The 22,775-nt window shown below is 33.4% G+C and overlaps 2 protein-coding genes across 7 annotated transcripts in view; both read left to right on the top strand.

Moving 5' to 3' along the window:
* LOC141452393 (uncharacterized) overlaps positions 1–22,775 on the top strand; it is a 35,727-nt gene that overhangs the window by 9,850 nt on the left and 3,102 nt on the right. For 5 of the 6 annotated variants that reach the window (XM_074124499.1, XM_074124500.1, XM_074124498.1 and 2 more), the window contains 8 exons: positions 6,091–6,271; positions 7,533–7,653; positions 9,028–9,238; positions 14,409–14,629; positions 17,095–17,329; positions 17,835–18,004; positions 20,012–20,210; positions 21,385–21,594. In XM_074124499.1, the coding sequence (XP_073980600.1) occupies positions 6,156–6,271; positions 7,533–7,653; positions 9,028–9,238; positions 14,409–14,629; positions 17,095–17,329; positions 17,835–18,004; positions 20,012–20,210; positions 21,385–21,594 (1,483 nt within the window). In that variant the 5' untranslated portion in view covers positions 6,091–6,155. Of the gene's footprint in view, positions 1–4,212; positions 4,906–6,090; positions 6,272–7,532; positions 7,654–9,027; positions 9,239–14,408; positions 14,630–17,094; positions 17,330–17,834; positions 18,005–20,011; positions 20,211–21,384; positions 21,595–22,775 lie in introns of those variants that run through there. The other variant, XM_074124502.1, reaches the window with a different exon arrangement.
* Positions 293–1,546, top strand: LOC141452219 (protein O-linked-mannose beta-1,4-N-acetylglucosaminyltransferase 2-like). The gene has a single exon (XM_074124144.1). The coding sequence runs from the start codon at positions 293–295 to the stop codon at positions 1,544–1,546; it is 1,254 nt and encodes a 417-aa protein (XP_073980245.1).

The following is a 22,775-nucleotide window of genomic DNA, read 5'->3' as shown; positions in this document are numbered from 1 at the left end:
CGTCATTGTCAATAAAAGGTATACAGAAATTAGTGATATGTTTTATTCATCAATTTGGTGTTATTCTTCTGATTTTGGTAAGAGATGTTCATTAAGCAATTTGTGTTATGATCCAGTGGTAAACACCTTTCTATTTATCTTAAATACAAGATCAGTAATGTCTGGAATGAAATCTAGACGTGATTTTGAAACAATTAGTTCAACCTGGCTAAATCATTCTCATTTCTTTTTAAAGATAGCTCTCGTTAATAACATTGGTGATTATAAATTAATAAAAAATAGGGCAATAATTATGTCCAAATTCAAGCCAGACAATATAATGCATGTTATACATGATGACATTCTTCCTTTGTATGTGACTTATAAAAGGATTTGCCTTGGAAAAGTTGAAAAGTGTTCTTCAGAAACCCTAATAGCGTTTGTGGATAATCCTTGTGATAATTATACTCAACTTTATGAAGCTTTTACTTTTGAAAAACCGCTTATACTGCAGACACTTAAAGAGGTTACTTGTTTTTCTGAAGTACATGTTGGCTTGGATTCTGATAGTATTTTTTATCAATATGGTTATAAAAAACCTCAAGGCTTTGTAACTCCAAAAATTAATGGTGAAATTGTATTCGAATTTACTGAGTATATCTTAAAACATCTAAGAATTGAGAGGAATCCAGTAATGACAAAAAGTACTTTTATTGGTAGACTTGTTAATCGTAAGATACTTAATGAAAAATTTCTTGTTGAGTTGATAAAAGATTTACATTTTAAAAATACTGGTCAAACTATATTGGTGAATAACATTGATATTAATGCTCAACCAATTGAAGAAGTAATTGTATCAGTGGCAAATTCTAAACTAATTATAGGTATGCACGGAGCTGGAATGATGTTGGCCATGTTTATGCCACTTGGATCAATAGCTCTCGAACTTTTTCCTTATGGGATAGTTAAGGAACACGTTTCTGCTCTCTACTCTTTGTCAAGAGTCAGAGATGTCCACTTTGGATATCTATCCTGGACGAATATCAAAAAAGAAAATTCATTACGCCATCCTGAATACCCTCGCCTTCTAGGAGGATTCGATGGAATTTCAGACGCGGAGAAAATAAGGATTACTAATGCATCGCATGTGCAAGCAGTTCATTGTTGCAATGATCCTTTATATTTACATTTTATGTACCAGGACACGTATGTTGATGATACTATTATACCAATAGTTTTAGAATCTTTTAAAAATAAAAAAATAATCGATAGTAAGAAACTAATGCTAGAGAGTTGGTATTTTCCTAGTCAAGTTAGAAATATTGAGTGTTATTTAAATGATAATCACTTGACGGTTATGTGGGACCCTCCTATAAACGTGGGCAATTTATCAGGTACTTACTACAAGGTATTCTTATCTTGGCCAGAACAAAATTCTACCTATGTTACAAAATCTTCCTTATTGAGAATAGACCTTTCTTTGAAAGATAAACATTTGTTAGTATGGATCTTGTGTGTGAGAAATGGAATACAAGGGACTGACAGTTATTTTATGTGCCGTTTCTAGATGATGTTTTCATTAAATTCATGTACTATTCGCTTATTTTATGTTCTGCTATACAGTAGTATGGGTACAGAAAGATAAGAGGTCTATGAAAGAGTGTAAGACCTTTCAAAGGAAAGAAGCAGTTTCATATTTATTTACGAGTACAAAAGACGCAAATCTTGGTCAAACTTAATGGATGAGTTTCTAAAGTAAAAAAGTAACCTAGAAGATAATTTGGATACACGTCCCTAAAGTAAAATACTGGAATTAAAAAAAAAACATGAATAACTGGAGATAAATCTTGCTTTTTTATTTATATTTTGAAAGGAAACATAATCTTCAACTACTCGTATATTTGAAAAGCAATAAATAAAATACAATTCAAAAGATTCGTTCAGAAACACAAAGTTAAATGATTTATCTCTCGAATTAAAGGATGGCTGTAAATAGGGGGACATGTTTTATATTTCGCTGACATTTAGTTATAAGATCTCTTCTAACTATATGTTAATTGATGTAAAAGTGTATCTGAATATTCCAAATAACATAAGCTGTTACTATTTGTAATCTGTATCCAAGAATTAGAAAAATAAAAACATATCTTTTGTATATTAGTTTTTTTTTTTTTTTAATTTCAAGAAAAAGCAGAAGTGGATCCTGTCTGCTTTTTGAATAAATATTTTGAGGACCCTAAAATGAGAAGGAAATGTTTAAGAGCAATGCTTAGTTGCTTGATCTGCCTCATAATAAAGACCACCATCTGAAAATGAATCAGGTTTTGATATATGCACGAATTCATGCAATCATTGCATATTCTGTGTCCAGTAGCTGCACATAATGGATTATCTATCATCACAATTGCAATGTGCATACTGTGTGTGTGTGAAAAGAGAACACTAAATAAGAAAACAAAAAAATCGCGAAGAATTAATGGTTGGTTTTAATTCTGTTTTGGCATTGTCATTGCTTGTGAAATTTGCTAACTGGAATACGAAATTAAGGAGCGATTTAGTTGCCAAAAGTGGGCGTGTCTTATCTCAAGTTCTTTTCTAATTACGTTTAATTATCCCATAATCTACTTTGAAAAGTTGAACGCTCTGTTTAAAACAAACAATGCTATGAAAGTTTTTTTTTATCTAAACTAGAAGTTATGCCCTTTTAAAAAAATATTATTATTTAAAAAAAAATAACTTAAGGTCGTAACAATAATTTGACACAATTTATTAATAATGTACTGATGTTATTAAGTCAATGTTAGATCAGAAAATTTGCGATTGTTATGATTAAAACAAAACTTTTACAAAACAAAGTATTTTTATTTTCGAAAACTTCCAGTGAAAATAAAACGTATCAAACGTTTTAAGAGTAAAGCGTTGCCAAAGGTTAGTGTAAAATTTAGAACGTTTAATAACCGTAATATGGGAAATATTGTGAAAATTAAAGGGAAAAGGTATTATTGTAAGTAGTTAGTTAAGAATTCTGTTTTAATCAAGGTTACAGAAATAAGCTTAACGGAAGAAGAAAAGTAGGAATGCGATGAAGAGGAGTGTTGGTGGCGATAAAATCGAATTTGGAACTTCTTTAGAAAATCAGCAAATAGATTGTAGGTTAATTAGAACACTCCTGAAATTTCGTGGTTTCGGTAGAACAACCTTGGAATATCTGGAAGGACTAATCAAGAAGGATGAGCTATCACCGGTTGCCTCTGTGTCTTTCGGCTTCACTTTCTTCATCAAAGAGCCAGAGGAGAAGGACATATAATCATCGGGTAGAGCTGAATTCGCAACATGGGTGCTTATCCCAAACCAAAGACTCTCTCTTCTGTGAGTTTCCGCTTACAGTTTGGGTTATCAAGCATCTCTTAAATATAAACGTTATTTAATTATCAACAGTTAATTCTGTTCTCGTTTAAAAATAGATTTGTGTGTGTGTATGTGTAGATGTCCACAATTGCTTCCTTTTTATAAGTTTTTTGAAGTTAAGTGTATCAGCACTTGAGACGCCCAGTTATTCAGTCATTTTTCAGTGCACAACCGGCTACCGAATTGTTCTCTTGTTTTTATGTTTGTATTTCTAGGCCTTAAGTGAGGATCTTTATTCACAAGTCCCCGTCTTTTAAAAGACACACGATGTTATTAGTATTTTTATACTGAATTTTTGAATTTCCTGGTTCTGGCTGATCATGGATGGATTTTAATAAATTTTCATTTCACGAGGATGACATCTCACTAAGTCATTGGCATGGTCTTCGATCTATACATGTTCACCGAGACTTTTTCAGAAAAACCCAGCTCTTGACTGGAGTTATTTTAGAGAATTCTAAAGTTAGACTATCACCATCTCGATATGTGTAATATTTTTCTATACACAAATACGCTTATCGATAGTGCAGTCCGTAAATTATACTAGAAATACGAACTTCCTTTTTTTTAGGCCATTTAAAAAAAATCAGGTAAATACTAGTTAATTAAGGCAGCCCCTTCTTCATTATTGTACATAAGATAACGCTTTTCCTATTGCTTAATTTACAATTTAAAAACTACATATTTTTTATTTGCCATATTAGATGAGTCAGTTTATCATTTAGAGCAAAATTTTAAGTTTGCAGTTATTTTATTACATTTCAATTTCAGAGTGAAAAATGTATTTCCGATTATTGTTTCACTTAAGGGTATTTACACTTCTTTATTGTGTTGCAGGTATTTGCGTTTTCCTTCTTTTTTTTAACTGACTTTGAAACTGAGTCTTGAGTGCAATGTGTTTGATATAATTTTTTTGTTTTTTCTGTAATTAGTTTTTTAAGAAAATGACTGACTTCTCAATATCCTCATTCAATTCCAGTTAGTTATGTATGTTAGTAATATATGTACGTATATTATGTTACCTGCCAGAGGAAGAATCATCAGCGTCTTTTATTAAGAAACTTTTATTTTTTACCGGAAAAGTTTGATTAAGAACATTTCTAGGGGAGAGTTTTTCTTTTTATGTGCTACCATTTCCGTTAATGAAAATACACGGGTCTGTACTGTTTGTATATTTAAAAAGGATTACATGCGGAGTTAAATTCGGTGTTTGAAGGAAATTCCATAAAAAAAATTCTTTTTTCAGAGTTCACTTTCAGATTTTTCACTTTTCTCAGTTTTTCGAAAATGGCTGCGGATTTAATTGATCAATGGGTAGAGCCACAATACTAGATACTGTAAGTGATTTCACCTGCCATTGTGTGCTTTTTTGAAAATTTTAACCGACTTGGTCATTCATCCATCTTCAGAGATTGATATCGTTTTCGAAAAGAACTTCCAAAGCTTCTTTCCGTTTTCAATACACCAAGAGGTTACGTGTGATTCCTGATTTTACAACTTAAAAAATATTCAAAAAAGGTAAGCACATTGCTAAATGTATTGTCTAAAGTAAATTGCAGTAATTGCCAAAAATTTAGATTTGATTCCTTAATTCTACATTCAACAATACATAGGAAAGATAATAGAACTAAAGGTTATAAAACACCAGTCGCAGTGTACCATCTTTGACGTGACAACTAATTACTGAGATAAGTAGTAATAATTATTGGTTAAATTATTTATGGAGTAATTTCGGTAATGTTAAAAAAAAAGAAGTGTGTTTTTTTTTAGTTTTAAGCATCTGCACAAAATGGTTCAACTTATTTTTTTATGTAAGAATTCCTGGATTCGATTCGTAGGAGTAATCAACTTAAGCAGTCTTTACAAATAAAAGCGAGCATTACAGAATTAATGATGACAGTTTTTCCAAAACGAACATGAACTGGCTTTTTTCTAAATCGATTTTTAAGCTTTTGAATTTCTTAAAAAACGACTCAAACGATTTTGTTTAAGTTTAAATGATCATGGCTCACATTACAGGATAGTTCTATTTTGAATTACAATACTAAAATTTACACCGCTCTTTACATTTGAGGATGTCATCTTGGATAAAGAGCTACTAGACCAGCTGAGGAAAAGCTATTCAACAATAGATTAATTTTTGTTAAATTAAAGTGGAAACAGTCTAAGTAAAAAGTGTAAGCTCTATTCGTAGGATTTGAAGAAGCAACGTTTTAATTTAAAATTATATACATTATGAATTATCACGCTACAGGTGGTCCACTAAAAAAAAACTTATGAGTTGCATATTATAACAAGTTAAAATAAAATTGTCGGTACCGCTTTCGTGAAAATCACAAAGCTGTATAGTCGATGCAGCAATATGAAACTGCCGATAGAATATAAAACGCGTTTTTCATGAATAAGTTTAAAGACCGTTTTTGATTGGAGCGGTGTTCGTTCTGCAGTATGTGAAATTTGCAGGTCTAAACAAACTAGGGTGATAATTTTTTCTACGGTTCCATCCGGAAGATTGAAGTAAGGGTAATTTAAAAATAATTACCATCATCGCTAATCGTGGGACGCTCAGGCTTACGTACCTATGGGTACGCTCAGCTATATTCTGAGGTGTCTTTGTAAAAACTTAACTTGTACATAAGTATCCATTTTATTCCTAAATTTACAAATAATAATAATAATAATAAATTCATACTCTGATTACAGGATTGGTTAATGGAAATGTGGCGGAATTATATTGGAGTGTGCAACCGTTGGAATCTTTATCCAATATGTCTCATAGTCGCAGCTCTGATTCAAATGACAAACTTTGCCTTCGTAAGTGTGATGGTGTACCAAGACTGTGTTACTACAAGTTTAAATTTCTCCATTATACAACTATGAGTCTGTGAGTATTATTAATTTTAGGTTTGCTTCTTTAATTTCTCAATTCACAACTTTTATGAAGAGTTTTGTTGTCATAAAGAGGAATCCTTAATGCAGAAACGTGTATTGAAGGCGGGAAGCAGCGTTACTTTCGTGTGCAGCTCTCTTTTTATTTTTCGATAGTATAATTTATGTATTAGATTTTGGACTTAGCAAGCCTTTATCAATGATTTATTTAGTTATTTATGGTCCTGAGGTCTCTTTAATAACATTTCTCGCTTTTCCTGTGGTATTTATTCACTAGGAGGCCTTTATGAAGTGGCTACCTACAAAGACCTAGAGTTGGGTTGAAGGCACTGCAATCTAAGTTGTTACTGGAGGCCATGTAACTTTCAACAGATTATTCCTTCTTAGCTTATAAAAAAAGAATAAATAGGAGTATTGTCATAGTTATTGCAGGATTTTTTTTTTTTTAATGATTTAAGGCGCGTCAACATCTAAGGTTATTGGCGCCCGGAGCATTTTCAGTGCAAAAAAATAATAATAAGCGGCCTATTTTAACAAAAAAATAGGACATGTGGTATGCATTAGTTTTCACAATTTCTCCAAAATTTGACAGCTATTTATTCATCTTTGGTGTGATCGATTCCTGCAGCAAATATTTATACACGTAGCCATCGTAGATGTAATCTTGGTCCTCAAATCTATTGAGCTTATAAGCACATAACTATTTTACAAGTTTGTTCCTTCTTTTTTACGGAATCAGTCCAGTAATAGAAGAAAGGTCCTCAATTCAACTGTCATAGTTGATTCTTGCAGTTCTAACTGTACAAAATTGTGCCCTATTTCGTGCAAAATTCGTTGCTTGTTAATCCTCAATGGCGAAACAATTTAAATTAGGCAAAGTGGTTATATTAATAATGGTTAATTCTTAAAACCTTTTTGTGTGTATTTCTGTTGAAATAAATAAGTCAAATTTAACTAAATAGATGGGGAGAGGTACTTGTTCAAAATATTTCTTAAAGATTTTTTGAAATAAACTTTAATTATGACTTTCTTTCAGATTCTTTCCAATTTCTAGCTTAATTTTATTTATAAAATGCGACTGAGGGAGCATAAAAAAAAGTTTTCTGCTATATAAATAAAAGAATAAAAGAATTTTCAGTGTTAAAGTTGATGAAGTTTATTTTAAAGGGACCTGAAGATCATGATTTTCGTCCAGAGTAAAAAATCTTTATCCCAATTATTTAGTAATTTTATTTCATTTTTTGGTTGATTCACAGAGCATGTGGTAAATGCCCTAAAGTGAAGAGCGATTGTTACCTTCCACATTGTGTGGCAGCAAACGGTGTTCCTAGAGGAATTACTGCAATTAATAGGATGATACCCGGACCTAGTATTCAGGTTCAGCTTTATAATTCTAAAAGTTATAAATTGATTGCCGATTTGCAGTTACATTTATAATTATTAATCTGCAATCAATTTAGCATTGTAGTCGATTAAAAAGTTATAATAATAATTATAAAGTTATTATAATTATTTTATTACAGTTGTCTATGAGAAAGCTTTAGCTCATTTTTAATTTTGATGAAATCAAAATGTGTTGCAGTTTAATAATTACTTTACTTTTTCTTTGTCTGATATTAAGAAGGAAATACGTATTTTTTATAGCAAATTATTTTGTGGTATATGTTTGCGTGAACTGAATATCTCAAAGAATAAAATTCACAAATTTTATTTATTTATTTAATTTTTTAAAAATTGGTATTTCGTATTTTACAATGCGTTTGGGATGTTAACCTTTTTGGTCGAAAAGTCCAATTTTACAAAAGGATGAAAAATTACTCCAATTTCAGTCATATTTTGTATTTTTTCTTATTTTTATTGTGCTGAGCTTTCGACCTAGGGACAAGGTCATCTTCAGGGCAAATTGACAATGTAATATTTTACATTATTAAAGGTTAGTGTTTCTTCTGTCTTGTGTGCTCGTGGACTTGAAACAATGAATCAGTCACCAAAAATAATGAACAATCCTATTTTACTTTAACTTTTATAGGTCAAAAAGGCTTCAGCGTTTTATCAGTTAATCACAACTCTTTTTGAAAAGGGCTTCTACACTTTCTTTAAAACTTCCATCCTATTTGCCATTTACTGCTGGAATATCGAGTGTACAGACAGAGCCCTCTTTATACCTATGAGGAAGCAAGCTTTTCTTTTCATTCCTTATTTATACGGGGGAAAGAGAACGTTTTCATTAGAGAACTATAATTCAATCAGTTCAGTTCTCTCTGTTTAAAGGCGATTGCAAATAGTTTATACAAAGGATTGGGAATTTTGGCGAACACAAAAAATCATAATTATGTAGACACTCATAAATAAATTTGTATTAGCTTTTAGTGACCGTCAACTATTTATATTTAGGGTTCAAATAGTGAGGAATCGGTCAAAAATAAAATAACTACTCCATCTTTCCACCACCAATGTAAAGTATTCCCTATTTTTTCTGGTGGGCTTTACGTCCAACTACCAATTCCTTTCCGCCAATGTTTCGACAAATTAATTGTCTTCTTCAGGGCGTGGTTATTGAGGGATGATTGTACAAGCTGTCAGTTTTTTTTGTTTAACTTCTTTATAAAGTTGTAAGCCTGTGCGTATAAATAAAAATTAATAACTACAGTATGAGAAAGTCGCATTACTGCTTCCCATAAGAGATTTTGTATTTTATATTTCTATATATGTCTGAATAAATGTAGAATTTTCACTTAATGTTCCTTTCAGGTATGTCAAGGTGATAAAATCGTGGTGGATCTTGAAAATCATTTGCCGAGTGATTCCGCGTCAATTCATTGGCACGGAATGCGACAAAAGGGCACTCAATATTATGATGGGGTTCCACAGATTACTCAGTGCCCAGTAGGGCCAGGAGAGACCTTCAGATATCAATTTTTTGCTGAAGAGGCAGGAACATTTTTTTATCATAGCCATTCAGGTACTTATTCTCTTAATTTGGATTTTCACTCTATAGGTTCATATAGGTTACCCCCTGCTTCCTAAACTCTCTGTTATATCAGTCTCTCTCATACCCTCTCTCATACTTCGTCGATTTTCTTCTCCATCTTTGCTGGTCTTCCTCTATCTCTGTTTCTCGTTGGTTTCCTTTTACTTACTTCCTCTGGCCATATCGCAGGAGTCCATAAGCATTCTCTTCATAAATTTTTCCGTCATTCTTTTCTGTTATACGTACTTGGAATTTTCGAGATAATAGATTTCTTGTAATTTTTTTTTTTTTAATTTTTTTTTATCATTTATTTAGTTACAATCAAAGCATATTGCATTATAAGCAACAATGATAACTATAAATAACAGAATAACAGAGTGGAGAAGTTACCCAGTGGTAACACTCCAAAAACAATTTACTTTCTACTGACTCTCTTCATCAGAGAGGAGATCGCGAGGCCACTGTCTTTTAAGACGTCTGGAAGTGTTGTCTGGAAATGTTCTTGAAGATAGATGTTGTACCAGTGGATTGTGATGTGTTTGAATGTTAAGATGGAAATTTCTGTAACGTGTTTTTGCAACTTGTGTGACGAAAGGAATGTTCAAGTCTGTGTGAATAGTTTGATTGGTGACGTAGAAAGGAGCGTTTACTATAGAGCGAAGAATTTTAGATTGCAAGGACTGGATCCTTTGCACATTTGAGCGTTTGGTTGAACCCCACAGATCGATGCCATAAGCCCAGACTGGCTTTAGTATACTTACATATATAAGTCTTTTGTTGTCCAGAGTGAGTTTTGATCTGTTGTCGAGTAGTCTTTTCAGTTGTCGGAAGCGTCTGTTGAGTTCTGTTCTCTTAAATCGAGTATGAGGGTTCCATGTGAGTCTTCTGTCAAGGTAAAGCCCAAGGTAGCGGACTACGTTGACAGCTGGTAAAGGAATAAGATTGTAAAAGACAGGAGGAAGAGTGATGCGTCGAAGAGTGAAGGTAATATTTTGAGATTTAGTTTCGTTCAGTTTGATAGCCCATTTTTTGAACCAATTTTCTAAGGAGGTGAGGTGAGACTGAAGGTTTCTATGAGCTATTATTGGGTCTTTGTCAGTAGATAAGATGGCAGTATCGTCGGCATAGGTGAGAAGAGTAGTTTGAGGATGAGTAGGTACGTCTGAGGAGTAGATTGTGTACAGAATGGGGCCTAGTATGCTCCCTTGCGGAACTCCAGCGTCAGCATGGCTGAATGGAGAAAGAATAGTTCCTACCTTTACTCTAAAATGTCTGTCAGTCAAGTACGATTTCAAAATGAGGAAATAGGTGGCTGGAAGGATGGTCTTGAGCTTCCAGAGAAGTCCAGTGTGCCACACCCGATCGAAAGCCTGCTTCACATCATGGAACACCCCAGAACAACACCTTCTTCTCAAGGGAGGTGGAGATTACATCTACAACTCGATGGCACTGCTGTGTGGTGGAGTGCTGTCGCCTGAATCCAAATTGGTGATCTGGGAGAATGCCAGTAGATTCAATTATTGGAAGAATACGTTTTAGCAGGAGTTTTTCAAGAATCTTTCCTAGCCCTGACAGTAAGCTAATGGGACGATGTGACGTCGGGAGTTGTGAAGGTTTATTTGGTTTAGGTATCGGAAGTATAATGGAAAATTTCCAAAGTAGCGGAAAGTAGGTGGTGCGGAGAGTGGCGTTGTAGATTGAGGTGAGTAAAACTAGAGCTTTTTTAGGAAGTTTTCGAAGGATGGTTGGAGTAACAAGATCAAAACCGGGTGCTTTTTTTAAAGGAAGGTATCTAAGAATATGTTTAACCTCTGAAGGGGTGAATGGCGTTGGAGGAAGCGAGAGAGGAAGAGGAGTATCAAGATCTTTTAAGAGCGATTCTTGGAACTGAGGATTGACTAATTCAGAGTGAGGAAGTTAGATAAGATGCAAATAGGGAAGCTTTATCTTCGTCAGAGGAGGCCCACAAGCCGTCATCACGACGAAGTGGAGATGCTACTGACTTGTATGAAAGGATCCTTTTTGTGGCTGCCCATAGAGACTTGTCTTCAGTCGATAGAGATGAAGTGTATTCTTCAAAGCGTTCTTCTCTTAGTTGTCTAAGTTGGTTTCTAAGTAGGTGAGTCAGTCTGTTAAATTCTCGTTCGTCAGATGGATAGCGGGTGCGTTGCCATTTGGCTCTCGCACGCCTCTTATCCGTGATGAGTGTCCGAATGTATAATGGTATGTTAGTCATGTGAGTTCGTTGTGCTACAGAATGAGTCGAGGATTCCCAGATAGAAGTCTGTATAGAAGTGGTTAAATGTTCCACTGTTAAATGTTCTAATGTCCAACTCTTCAGCCGTTTTAAGAGAAATCCGTAAGTTCAACTTGTCTTCCAGTTTTGATTGGAATTGCTCCCAATCTACTTGTCCACATATAAGAGAAGGTTTAGGTATGGTAGGAAATGGCCTTACGTCAAGTGTAAGAAGGACAGGACTGTGGTCTGAGGAGAGTTCAGTAAGTGTAGAGATGTCAAAGTGATGAGATATATGAGAATTTACGAAGAAATCGAGAATATCAGGAAGTTTAGATAAAGAAGTCGGCCAATATGTAGGTTGATTAGGTGAGATGCTGCTGTAGTTTTTGGATAATAGGACATTAAGGAGAACCTGACCTCTTGGATTCGTAGTGCGACATCCCCACTTCTGGTGCTTTGCATTGTAATCTCCCCCGGAGAGGAACCTTGGACCGAGGGTGCCAAAATAGGAAGCAAATTGCTCTCGGGATATTGATTTGTTTGGTGGGCAGTATACAGCTGCAATACTGAACTTGTATGGAAGAGCAGTTAAGGAAATTACAGAGCATTGGAGGTAGTCAGTTGCTGTTGAAGGAAGGCTATAGTGTGAAAGGCTGTTTCGAATTAGGATCGCCGCACCTCCGTGGGCTGTGTCGTCCGGATGGTCAGTCCTGTACGTTTTGTAGTCAGTGATGTAAAAGTGAGATCTACTAGTGAAGTGAGTTTCTGTGAGTAAAGCTATGTCAATACGTTTGTCGTGTAGCAGAGTGTCTAGTTCGTCTCTGTGGGAGTTCAACCCATTGGCGTTCCAGAGAAGAATAGTTAATGAATGTTGAGAAAGGATATTTAAGGTTTGAGGCATGGTAGAAGTTGAGTTATAAGAGTGTTTAGTAAGCTAACTAGAGGAGTAAGAAGTGATTCAAATCTTTGGAAAAATGAGTTTAGCACTGTTGTTATGTTGTCAGGCTGTGAGTTTGGAAGTTGAGAAAGAAGTGAATTTTGATGAGTATGAAGTGAATGTTGATGTGAAGGATGTGACCTCACGACCTCCGAGTAGGGTAGTCCTCGAATAGTAGGTTGGTTAGAACGGCGCTGCTGAGGTAGCTGTTGTTGTAGGGGTGGCCCTTGCACTGTAGTCTGCTGGAGTGTAGGAAAATCCCTTTGTGTTGGTATTTTCGAGATCGGAGCAGGTGCCCTTGAGGAAGTCTTTTGGCCACGAGCAATCTGCCTTTCACGCTGGATTCGTTGAAGTTCTTTGTGTACCTCACAACCACGAAAGCTAGCGGAGTGCGGCCCAAAGCAGAGAGCGCATGTTGGAGCAGTATCTGGTGGCTTGTTGCATTGATCCCAGAGGTGAGGTCCTGCACACTTAACGCATCTGGGCGCCACATGGCAGTAAGCCCGCGTGTGCCCGTACTGCTGGCATCTTTTACATTGTACTATCTCCTTCGTTTTGTGCGGTTCTTCTACTTTAACCACGGTGTTCAGCATTAAATATATTTTTGTTGTTGGAGTCTGGCTCCAAGTCAACAAAGAACAAAGGTAATGGTTTTTTATTTAATGGGTGACGAACGTTGGTGATGTTCCTAACGTTAAATCCTATGTCTTGTAGTTCTTGTTGAATTTCCTGTGGGGGAACAGAATGATGAATATGTCTCAGGACTACTCTGTATGCTTTATCTTTCTTTAATTGGTAGGTGTGATATTCTATGTTATTTTGGTTCAGATAGTGAACGACTGCCCTATAGGCTTCAGATGTATTTGTCGATACCAAAATGCTTTCAAGCCTCAATTTGCAAGAGTAATTGTCAGAACCTATTAGGTTTCTGAGGTCGTTGTTCAGACCAATATAATTATTGATTTTATTGATTTTATAGATATATAAAGGCGGTGGCTTGTGGTCACTCATAGATGAGTCACCAACCTCAGGCAAAACACTAAACTTATTATGGGTAGCGAAATCGGAGACAAATTCTACTTCCTGTTGTTGGGGCTGGCCTTGTTGTTGATGTTGTAAGGGGCTTTGTTGTTGCTGAACCTGTTGGTGCTGATGCTGTAACTGAAGATGTTGTTCTTGTTGTGGCGGTACTAATTGTTGCTGCGAAGTTGAAGCTTGAGTGGGGTGTGAGCTTCGAAGACGAGTTTGAGCTGATGAAGCTACTAGAGAGCTCTTCTTACCCTGCTTTTTTGATTTACCTTTCCCAGGAGATAAATTCGCCATTTGTGACGATTTTTAGTTTTATTAAGTGAGGAAGCGGCCGATTCGTCTCCTGAGGTAGAAAACCCTGTCATATCAGTATCACTTTCACGTAGTCTAAGCTCTACTGTAATCACTTTCTTTCCCTCTTCTGCGAGAGTAGGTATTAAAAAAAAAAAAAAAGTTTAAATTCAAAATAACTTACCTAACCTAAGAAAAAAGTAAATTAGTTAAAGCTAAACTATTTACAAAATTGTCAAATTTTCATCTCACTTCAATGTCAAACAAAAGATCCAATAACAATAAATAAAATAAAAACAATTTAACATTAATTAGTCACTTAAAACACTTCAAAATAATTAATAGTTTAAAGAGCAAAAATTAAACACACTGACGCGAACAATAGCGAACCAGCTGATCTTGTAAAAATTGAAGTTCAAAATTGTTCCAACTGCAGCAGAAAACGAAACCTAATAAAATAATAATGCTTTTCGCATAAAATTCTTCTAAAACGCCATTAAATTGCACGTAATATTGAGGACAATTAGAAAAATTTAATGTTTCAATTATTGATTGATTATAGGTTTAGAAATGCATTAAAGAAGTGTAAAAACTGTTTTAAAATTTGTTAACTACTGTACTTTATATAGAGAACAATCTTTATAAAACGGTTCATTCTTTTACAGGACTCCAAAAACAAGATGGCCCAACGGGACCCTTAATAATTAGAGAAAACCCTAATAAGGAATTTAATTTCCATTTTGATGAAGATCTTCCAGAACATGTTATGCTCATCCAAGACTGGTTAAATTTCCTGGCGGGAGAAAGTTTCCCAGGAGATGGTGCCGATCGTTTGAAGGGATTCAGAGCACCTTCCTATTTAATTAATGGAAGAGGAATATTTATTGTGAGTATTATGATTTTAAAATGAAAGCTAGCTCATGTATTTGTTTTTTTGGAAACATTTAAAACAGGCGTTATGAATGTTTTATTGTGTATGTTTAATGTTTATAACCAACGATATTTTGGCCCCACATCGCATTCATCTTTCATTTTCATGGGAGTTTTCTAGGATAAAGATTAAATTATTAGTGATTTTTTTAATTTAGAAGCAGTCAGCATGCACAGTTTAGAGAAAAAACTGCAACTTAATCAATAAAGTAGCATTTTCTGTTTCATTTCCTTTAGATTCGAGATCCTAGCAATGCTTTGTATGCACCTTTATACTGTAAGGTGCAAATAAATTTTCTCGAAATGTTGTAATCCTTTAAGTAGGCAAATAATATTAGAAGTTTAAAACAAAACATAAAAGCTATTTTTGAAAACATCGTGGAATACTAGAAAAAAAAATCATTTAAGACTTGGAGTGAGTAGGTTTCTGACAAATGATTAGTACAGTGATAAGGTGCTCTGTCTTTTTTAAATAAAAATTGTAACTGAGGAAACTCCTTTTTCGCTTTTGAGAGTGAGTTATTTTAGAAATTATTTGGTTGCACATAAGAAAGTAGGAACTAAGGAAAAATGAGAAGTATAAAGACCCAAATTCTATTTGGGGAATTCTGTATGTACTTTTTTTTTATTTAACCAGAATACCTATCTAAGAATGTGGTCAATTAGGCGAATACTTAACTTCAAAAACTTCGTTAGGGAAAGCGTTCTCCGTTTTATGCCACTACCATTTCCGATATCTAAGGTTGCAGCCGTAATCCATCTGCCAGAAGTTTACTAAAAGATATTATTCAGTTATGTGAGGTTTTCTGGAAAACTACTGAACAATTATCTTTAAATGATCATATACTAATAACTCCCCTAAAAGCTTGTCACATTCATTTGAATTTTTGGCATTAAAAGAAACCATGACAATTTTAGACCTTTTTTAAGTTAATGTGTCGTGGCGTTTATTTTCTCAGGCCCCTTGTGATTTGCGGCTCTGACAGTGAACTGTTTTTAGTTCAAAATTTCACTTATTTTTTTATATAGTCCTCTTTTACTTCAATTCACTTATTTCAGCCCTTTTCCAATAAAGTTCTATTCGTGAAGATGCAAAAAATCATCCACCTATGGATGATTACCTCTTTATTTACCCAAAAACTTTTTCTAGCCACAAATTTCTTTAGATTTGAGAAAGGATGGAAGTCAGAGGATACCAAATCTGGTGATCTGATATGAATCCAATTGTAGTGGATCTACATCTTTTAAACTGAAACTAACTTTCACATTGAAAACGACCGTCAATGTTTCATTAAGCTTTCTAACATCTAATTCTTTTATCAAGTGTACTATACAGTTTCTTCTGATAAATGTACCTGTCAATTTTCTCGCACAATTTTAAGTGCCGATCGTCCAATACTGCACTGAACATGTTCTCGACGTTTTTATCTGTATTTTTAGTTTTGGGCGGCCCTTAATGTGGAGCATCTTCAAGATAACTATGACCACATTTAAAATTGGGCAGCACTTCTTCAATATGGAAAATGATGAAGCATTCTCCTTTAAAAACCTTCACTAACTTAGAATGAATTTCTATCGTCGATTAACCATTAAAAATGAAGAATTGTGTGATGGTAGTATATTCCAGGTTATCTATTTCAATGATATACTCATTTCCTGTCTACTTTGTGTAAACAAAACAACTCGAATGATCAAGTTACCTTTGACGACGTACGTTATTGCTATACGTATAGCTTAGCAAAAATAATATTTATTGCTAGCAACACCTTCTGTGGATAGAGAACATTTTAGCTGTCCTAATACTCTTTCTTTTACATATCTTTTTTTTTTACCAAGAGGTTAGGTCAGCTTTTATTTATTTTTTTTATGAAAGACCGTACTTTTATTGAAACAAGCCCAACTGATAGTTTGTTTCTTGATTATGTAGTACCATATGACTAAATTTTATTAGTTCACTAGCTTTAAATTCTTAATCTTGCTTAGATTTTCTGGCCATTCCAGCAAAACATTCCTATTTGGAACTAAGTCCCTAAAGTTGTTGGATGAACAGATTAGAACATTTTAATAATAAGATGTATTGTTATTATTCTGTATTATTTGTACCTTTTTGTAACTCAAGCTTTGGAAAAGCGGCAAAAAGCAGGAGTTATTTTAGGGCTTAAGTAAAATTCACAGTGAGTTTATTAATTTAAGAAAAAATAAAATAAATTGAAATAACAATAATTTTTAGTGAAAGGTATCATTTATTTTTGTTTATGTTTATATTATTATTTTATTTTATTTTTATTTTTTACATTATATTCATTTAATGTAGTACACTGAAGTTTATTTATGTTTAACCAACTCATTGCAAAAAGTTGTAAACTTATAAGCAATAAAGTTATTTATTTATTTATTATTCTCTATTGTTTAATATTTCAGGAAAGTAGCAGTTCTTGGAATCAGTTAGCTGCCCAAGTTGGAAGCAAAAATCAACCGCCTGTCACAACCTTCAATGTAGAACAAGGCAAAACATACAGATTTAGAGTGATCAATGCAGGAAGTGTTGCATGCCATATGTCAGTTTTCATACAAAGTCACCGACTTACGGTTGTCGGTGGAGAAGGTGATAGAGATATTGAGCCTACTACCGTGGACATCATTAATGTTAACAGTGGTTAGAAATCTCACTTAATATCAATATATTTTAAATTTCCAATTCACTCTCATTTTTTTGTAGATAAATCACGGCACATTGAATCATTTAATTAAAAACTGTTATTAGCTTCGGTATTTTATTTTCGTTATGATCTATTCCAGACTTAAACATTATCTTTAAAACTCATTGAGAAATAGAAATTGAAGACGAGGTAGAACCAGACGTAAAAAAGTAAGACTAGAATGAATACTGTAAACCTCATTGAATCCTATTCTTTAAATCCGCAATTTTTCTAAAAATTCTATTGAAAATGTAGAATACTTGTAACTTAAAAAATGTATTAACAACTTATTTGTATAACATTTTTTTCTATAATCACGAATCGTATGAATCGTTTATAATACAACATTCTTCTTGGTTGATTAATCTATTACTGTATCTGAAATAATATTATATTATTTAAATTTTATGATTTAGGTATATTCTAAAATGTAAAATTGATAAATGTGTGTCTTAATATCAGGTGAGAAGTTCGACATACTTTTAAATGCAAGTCAAACAGTTGGATCTTACTGGATAGCTGTAAAAGGTGCAGGTAATTGCAACGTTTCCAAACAGTTAGCAATATTAAGATATGTAGGAGCTCCTCCAATGCCTGCAGCAAACAGCAACATAACTCCGCCAGGACCTGTGGTGAGTTGCTTGTTTAGAGATCTGTTGTGAATCAGTAACTTTAGTATTAATCAAATCGTTTTTGAAATGTAAAAACAATATACAGTTGGCCACCGATCTGTGAACTTATGAACTTCGCAAAAATTGTTCCTCTTACCTTTTTGTAAACATCTTGGCGCCCAAACGTGTGAACCGATTTTCATGAATGAGGTGTTATTCGATTCGTAATTTCTTATAAATGTACGTTTAGGGATCTCGAGCTGAATATCCTATTGGAAAGAAGTTCGCCCTTATGTATGTAAGGCCCCCTTTTAAATTATTATTACTATTATTATTTAAGGTACGACAACACGGGATTTTTAACAGTGCACTCCCTGCCTCCGAACAATGAACTAAGAAGTTCCTAAGAAGAGAAATTCTAAACGGATGCGGATTCGAAACCAGATCTCCGCGTTGGAATCCAATATACTCTAACCACTGAGTAATCCCTTCCATATTAAACAATTATTACTAATAACTCTGTAAGTTGGAATCCAATATACTCTAACCACTGAGTAATCCCTTCCATATTAAACAATTATTACTAATAACTCTGTAAGTTTTAGTCCAATTTTAATAAAATTTGGCAGGATGAAGGGGTTAGATCATTAATGTTATGTAAATGTACCATCCTGCTCTTACACATACGAAGGCGAAGTATTACAATCGTTTCAAATAATCAACGCGTGAACCGATTTTTATGAATAAATGGTCATTCAATTAGAAATTTTATGTAGGTATGGCTTTTGGACGTATCGACCTTGTACATTTTTTAAGTGGGGAATTTGCCCCACGTTAGTAAAGTCCGTTAAAAACTATTACTACTGACTGTAAATCTTTGTCAAATTTTGATAAAATCTTCTAAGAGCTTCCAAAAGTATTATATGTTTTTAATATCTTCTAGAGGATTCATGAGAACATTGCTGTAAGCCGAAGTTAATGTACTTAAAAAGCCCCAACAGTAAGAAGAGAAATTAACTTCAGAAAAAGGGGAAAATTAACTTCTTTTTCTTTTTTTTAAAGAAAAAGTCTTACTTTACAATAATCACGTCTTTTTTATGAATAATATACTTGATCTTTTTGTTTTTTCATCAGATATTTTGGTTATTTAATATTAGTTTGTGAATTTTTTTTTTTTTCAAATTAAAAGGTAGCTTGCGTTTTGTTTTTCCTCAAGTTAAGGAGAATTTCTGTCATATTTCATTTACTTTTTTCATAAGTATGTGTGTATTTGCGATTACCTTTTTTCCTTTTTGAATATACTTCTTTTTTTTCAACCGGTTGGTACAAAAAGACAATTTGAAAAAACATAGTCCAATTCATTATTGGAAATTCCTCTATAATATACTTCTTTCTAGTATATTCGTAGCAATTGATACAAAACATATACGTACTAAAGAGACGTAAACTATTTTTGTTCACTTTTTAAAGAAATATTTTTGTTGTCTTGCACAAGCATGGGCTATTTAAAAGAGAGAAATGATTAAGTTTCCTCATATTTTAAGTATACCCATAAAGTAGAAAGTGTGGTTTTTGAATAATAAGATTGAATTTATCGGGATGATTTTCGTTCTTGTCAAGCTAGAGAAATATAACCAAGGTTCTTTCCAAAAATCAACCAAATGTAACAAAAATACGTCATAAATAAATTAATCCGTTGTTCTTCTTCATATCTTCTACCGTTTAGAGAGAACGTGTCATTCTTCGCCACTTTTTTGAGGTCTATATGGTTTCTTTTTTATTATCGATTGTTTGAGAAACTGGGTAATAAGAGTAAGGACTGATCTTAGACAGTTTTCAGTCAATAATGTGTTTTTTTTTAATCAAAATTGATAGTTTTGTAATTTATCAAGTTTTACTTATTTTGAATTACGATCGCAGCCCTCGACTAGGTATATACCACACTATTTGTAATCTATTTATAGATATGGCCAATTATGGTTCTGAAATTTTTTCGATCTTATTAGTTTAATATGTATTTTATTCCAGTGCCTCAATCCTGAATTTTCGTACTGCAATGGCTCAGCACCGAATCAGCTTTGTGTATTCCAATTAAGAACGGTTCAGCCACCTACGAAAGAGCTGTCAATGCCTCAAGGTCATTTGAGGATACCATTAATAATTGATGAGTATAACTATGACGTCCAAGAATTATTTGTACCTGGCAAATACAAGACTTATTTTTATGGTATCTATTCCTATAAAAATTAAATAATTTTTTTTAAATTTTTACTTTCTTTTAGCTCACATAACAAGAAGTACATGGAAGTCGCCCTTCTGATTCCAAAAACGTTATTTTTAAAAATGCTATGTGTGAGTGTATATTAACGCAAATACAATCTGGAAAAAAATATTCTAATTTACATATCGTTTGGATCCGACAAAACGTTAGCGATCAAAATCTCTCAACTGATGTAACTATTTTTCCGAATAGTTTTTTCCCTGTATAGAAATTTTCTCGAAGGCAGCTCCAATTATTTTCTTTAAATTGGTACAGTCATAGTGTATTTACATTTTTTATTGTATCCGTCGTAGCAGGCATATTTCTTTTATCCCTGACCTGTTTCGGGTTTTCATCCACCATCTGAAGTAGATCAGTCAGTTTAGCGTAGAGATTTTGACTTCACTTACGTTACCGTCTCGCACTACACTTGCAGACTAAAAGTGATGTTTCTAAAGAAAGAATTGAATCAAGTATGCAAGTAGTATTTATCAAGTAATATTTTTTGTGTTTCAATCCATAATTTTAAAGGTGAATCAGCTAAAGTTTTTCTTGTCCCATGTGTTTCAGTAAGGTTGCATTCTCATTATTTTTAATGGTAATAAAATATTACTAATTTTTTAAGGTTCTTGAGTTTTGGTCAATATTTAAGGTTCTTCATCAGGACTACAATAGAAAGAATTTTAGAGAACATTAGGGAGAAACTTTATGTAAAAAGAAGCGACTATTTAAGTAAGAGTTTCGAACTTGATTTAGTTCTTAATCAGGGCTGCATACTATACCGAAAGATCTGGTTTTATAAAAACATAGAATTGGGTACAATGTATAAATATAACTTTGACTGTAAACTAAAAGTTTAATTTTTATGTTTTGTAGCAATGATGAAGTACTAAATATAGTTTGAATCGTTTTCATAGAGAGTTGTTTCTTTTTACTGTCAAATACTCAAGGATTCAAGAAAAATATGTTTAATAATGTGATCCAGAACTGCCTACCATCGGATATAGTATTGGTGCAATATGAGTTCACAGCATGTGTATATAAAATCAAAAGAAACGATGTCGCTGATTCCTAACCTTGGATTTAGCTCTAATTTTGTTTAAATAAATAACCTAATGAAGTTTTTTTTTTTTTTTTATAGCTGCTAATCAAAAGGTTTTATTAAGAGGAACGGTCAACAATATATCGTTTGCGTCACCCTCTTCTTCACTTATTAGCCAGTATAACGATATCCCTGAGGACGAATTCTGCCAGCCACAATGTACTCGAGCTCCCGCATGCACTTGTACACATATAGTGAAGATTCCACTCAACTCTGTGGTGGATGTTGTACTAGCTGAACTAACACCAGGTATTACTTGTTTATTTACTTTTTTTACCTTTTTAAATTCAGCATGTAAATGATATTCCATATTTTAGGAGATCGGCTTAACGGAAGTGCAATTTCACTAATTAATTTTTCGAAAACTTTTTGTATTTTTTTGTACAGAATAATGTACTTAATATTGATATAAAAAAAAGATTATGCCACTTGTAAATCGTAACCAATTTCAGAATTAAATTTGCAATAATTTGATTTACCGTCCGTAATTTCAGTTAAATAAAAAACTGTAGATGTTTGCAAAAACTTTTGTGCTTTCAATGAAGTTGACACGTCTTTTTACACTGTTAGGAAAAAATAAGATTTTTAGATAGAGATGAGAATAAAATAAATGTAATAATTTCTTGCCTTTTATTTTTCTTTTCCTAGGCAAGGAGACAATTTTATTTCAGTAATAACCATAATACAAATAAGTTCAACAATAATTATTTTAATAGCAGACATAAAATAATTAAAACATTACTTACAGGGTTAATGTGAGTGTTAAAAAGTGCTATGTTGGCTAGAGTCAGTGCAACGATTGTATTCTTCAAAAGACTAAACGGAATCTTCTAGTTGCAAACAAGAAATCTTATCTATTTTTTACTTAATAGTTATTAGTTTTGATTTTACGGTGCTCATTTAGAGATGATTTTTAACTAAAGTAAGGTAGAAAACCCGTCAGTCTCCTGACACTGTAGGAAGGTTGATGTATAGAAATGTGGAGGCCAGACCATTTCAGGGACTGAGGAAAGCTCTAATTCACTCAAAAGCGTTTCATGAATTCACTCGATTTTGTAAATGCAACCAATTATCAATTCTCATATGGCACAAAACATGGTTTCTCTCATAAAGTTAGGGAGAAATAGAATTAGAGTTGAATGCAGGAACGTAATTGGCGCAAATAAACTAGTGAGGTTAACACAAGGGGCGACAGTAGAATCCCAGAGATCGGAAACTATTAAGGGATACAAAAATATGATGCAGTTCATGCCAATACAATATATTAGGATGGTATTTGAGCGCAAAACGTAAAGATACAGTCATTTTCAGGACCAATGTAGATGGTCTGCGAGATACGATAAGAGTGGTTGCTTCATTATGAGATTATCATTATGTCAGAATACAGAAAGGAATTGTGTAAATTGTGCTGCAAGTGCCATTTCGCTTCA

The sequence above is a fragment of the Rhodnius prolixus genome, unplaced genomic scaffold (assembly GCF_049639745.1).
Source record: "Rhodnius prolixus isolate KJV_2025 unplaced genomic scaffold, Rpr scaffold_3, whole genome shotgun sequence".
Classification (NCBI taxonomy): domain Eukaryota; kingdom Metazoa; phylum Arthropoda; class Insecta; order Hemiptera; family Reduviidae; genus Rhodnius; species Rhodnius prolixus.
Note: the sequence above shows the minus strand (reverse complement) of the source record. Positions and strands in the feature narration are given on the sequence as shown.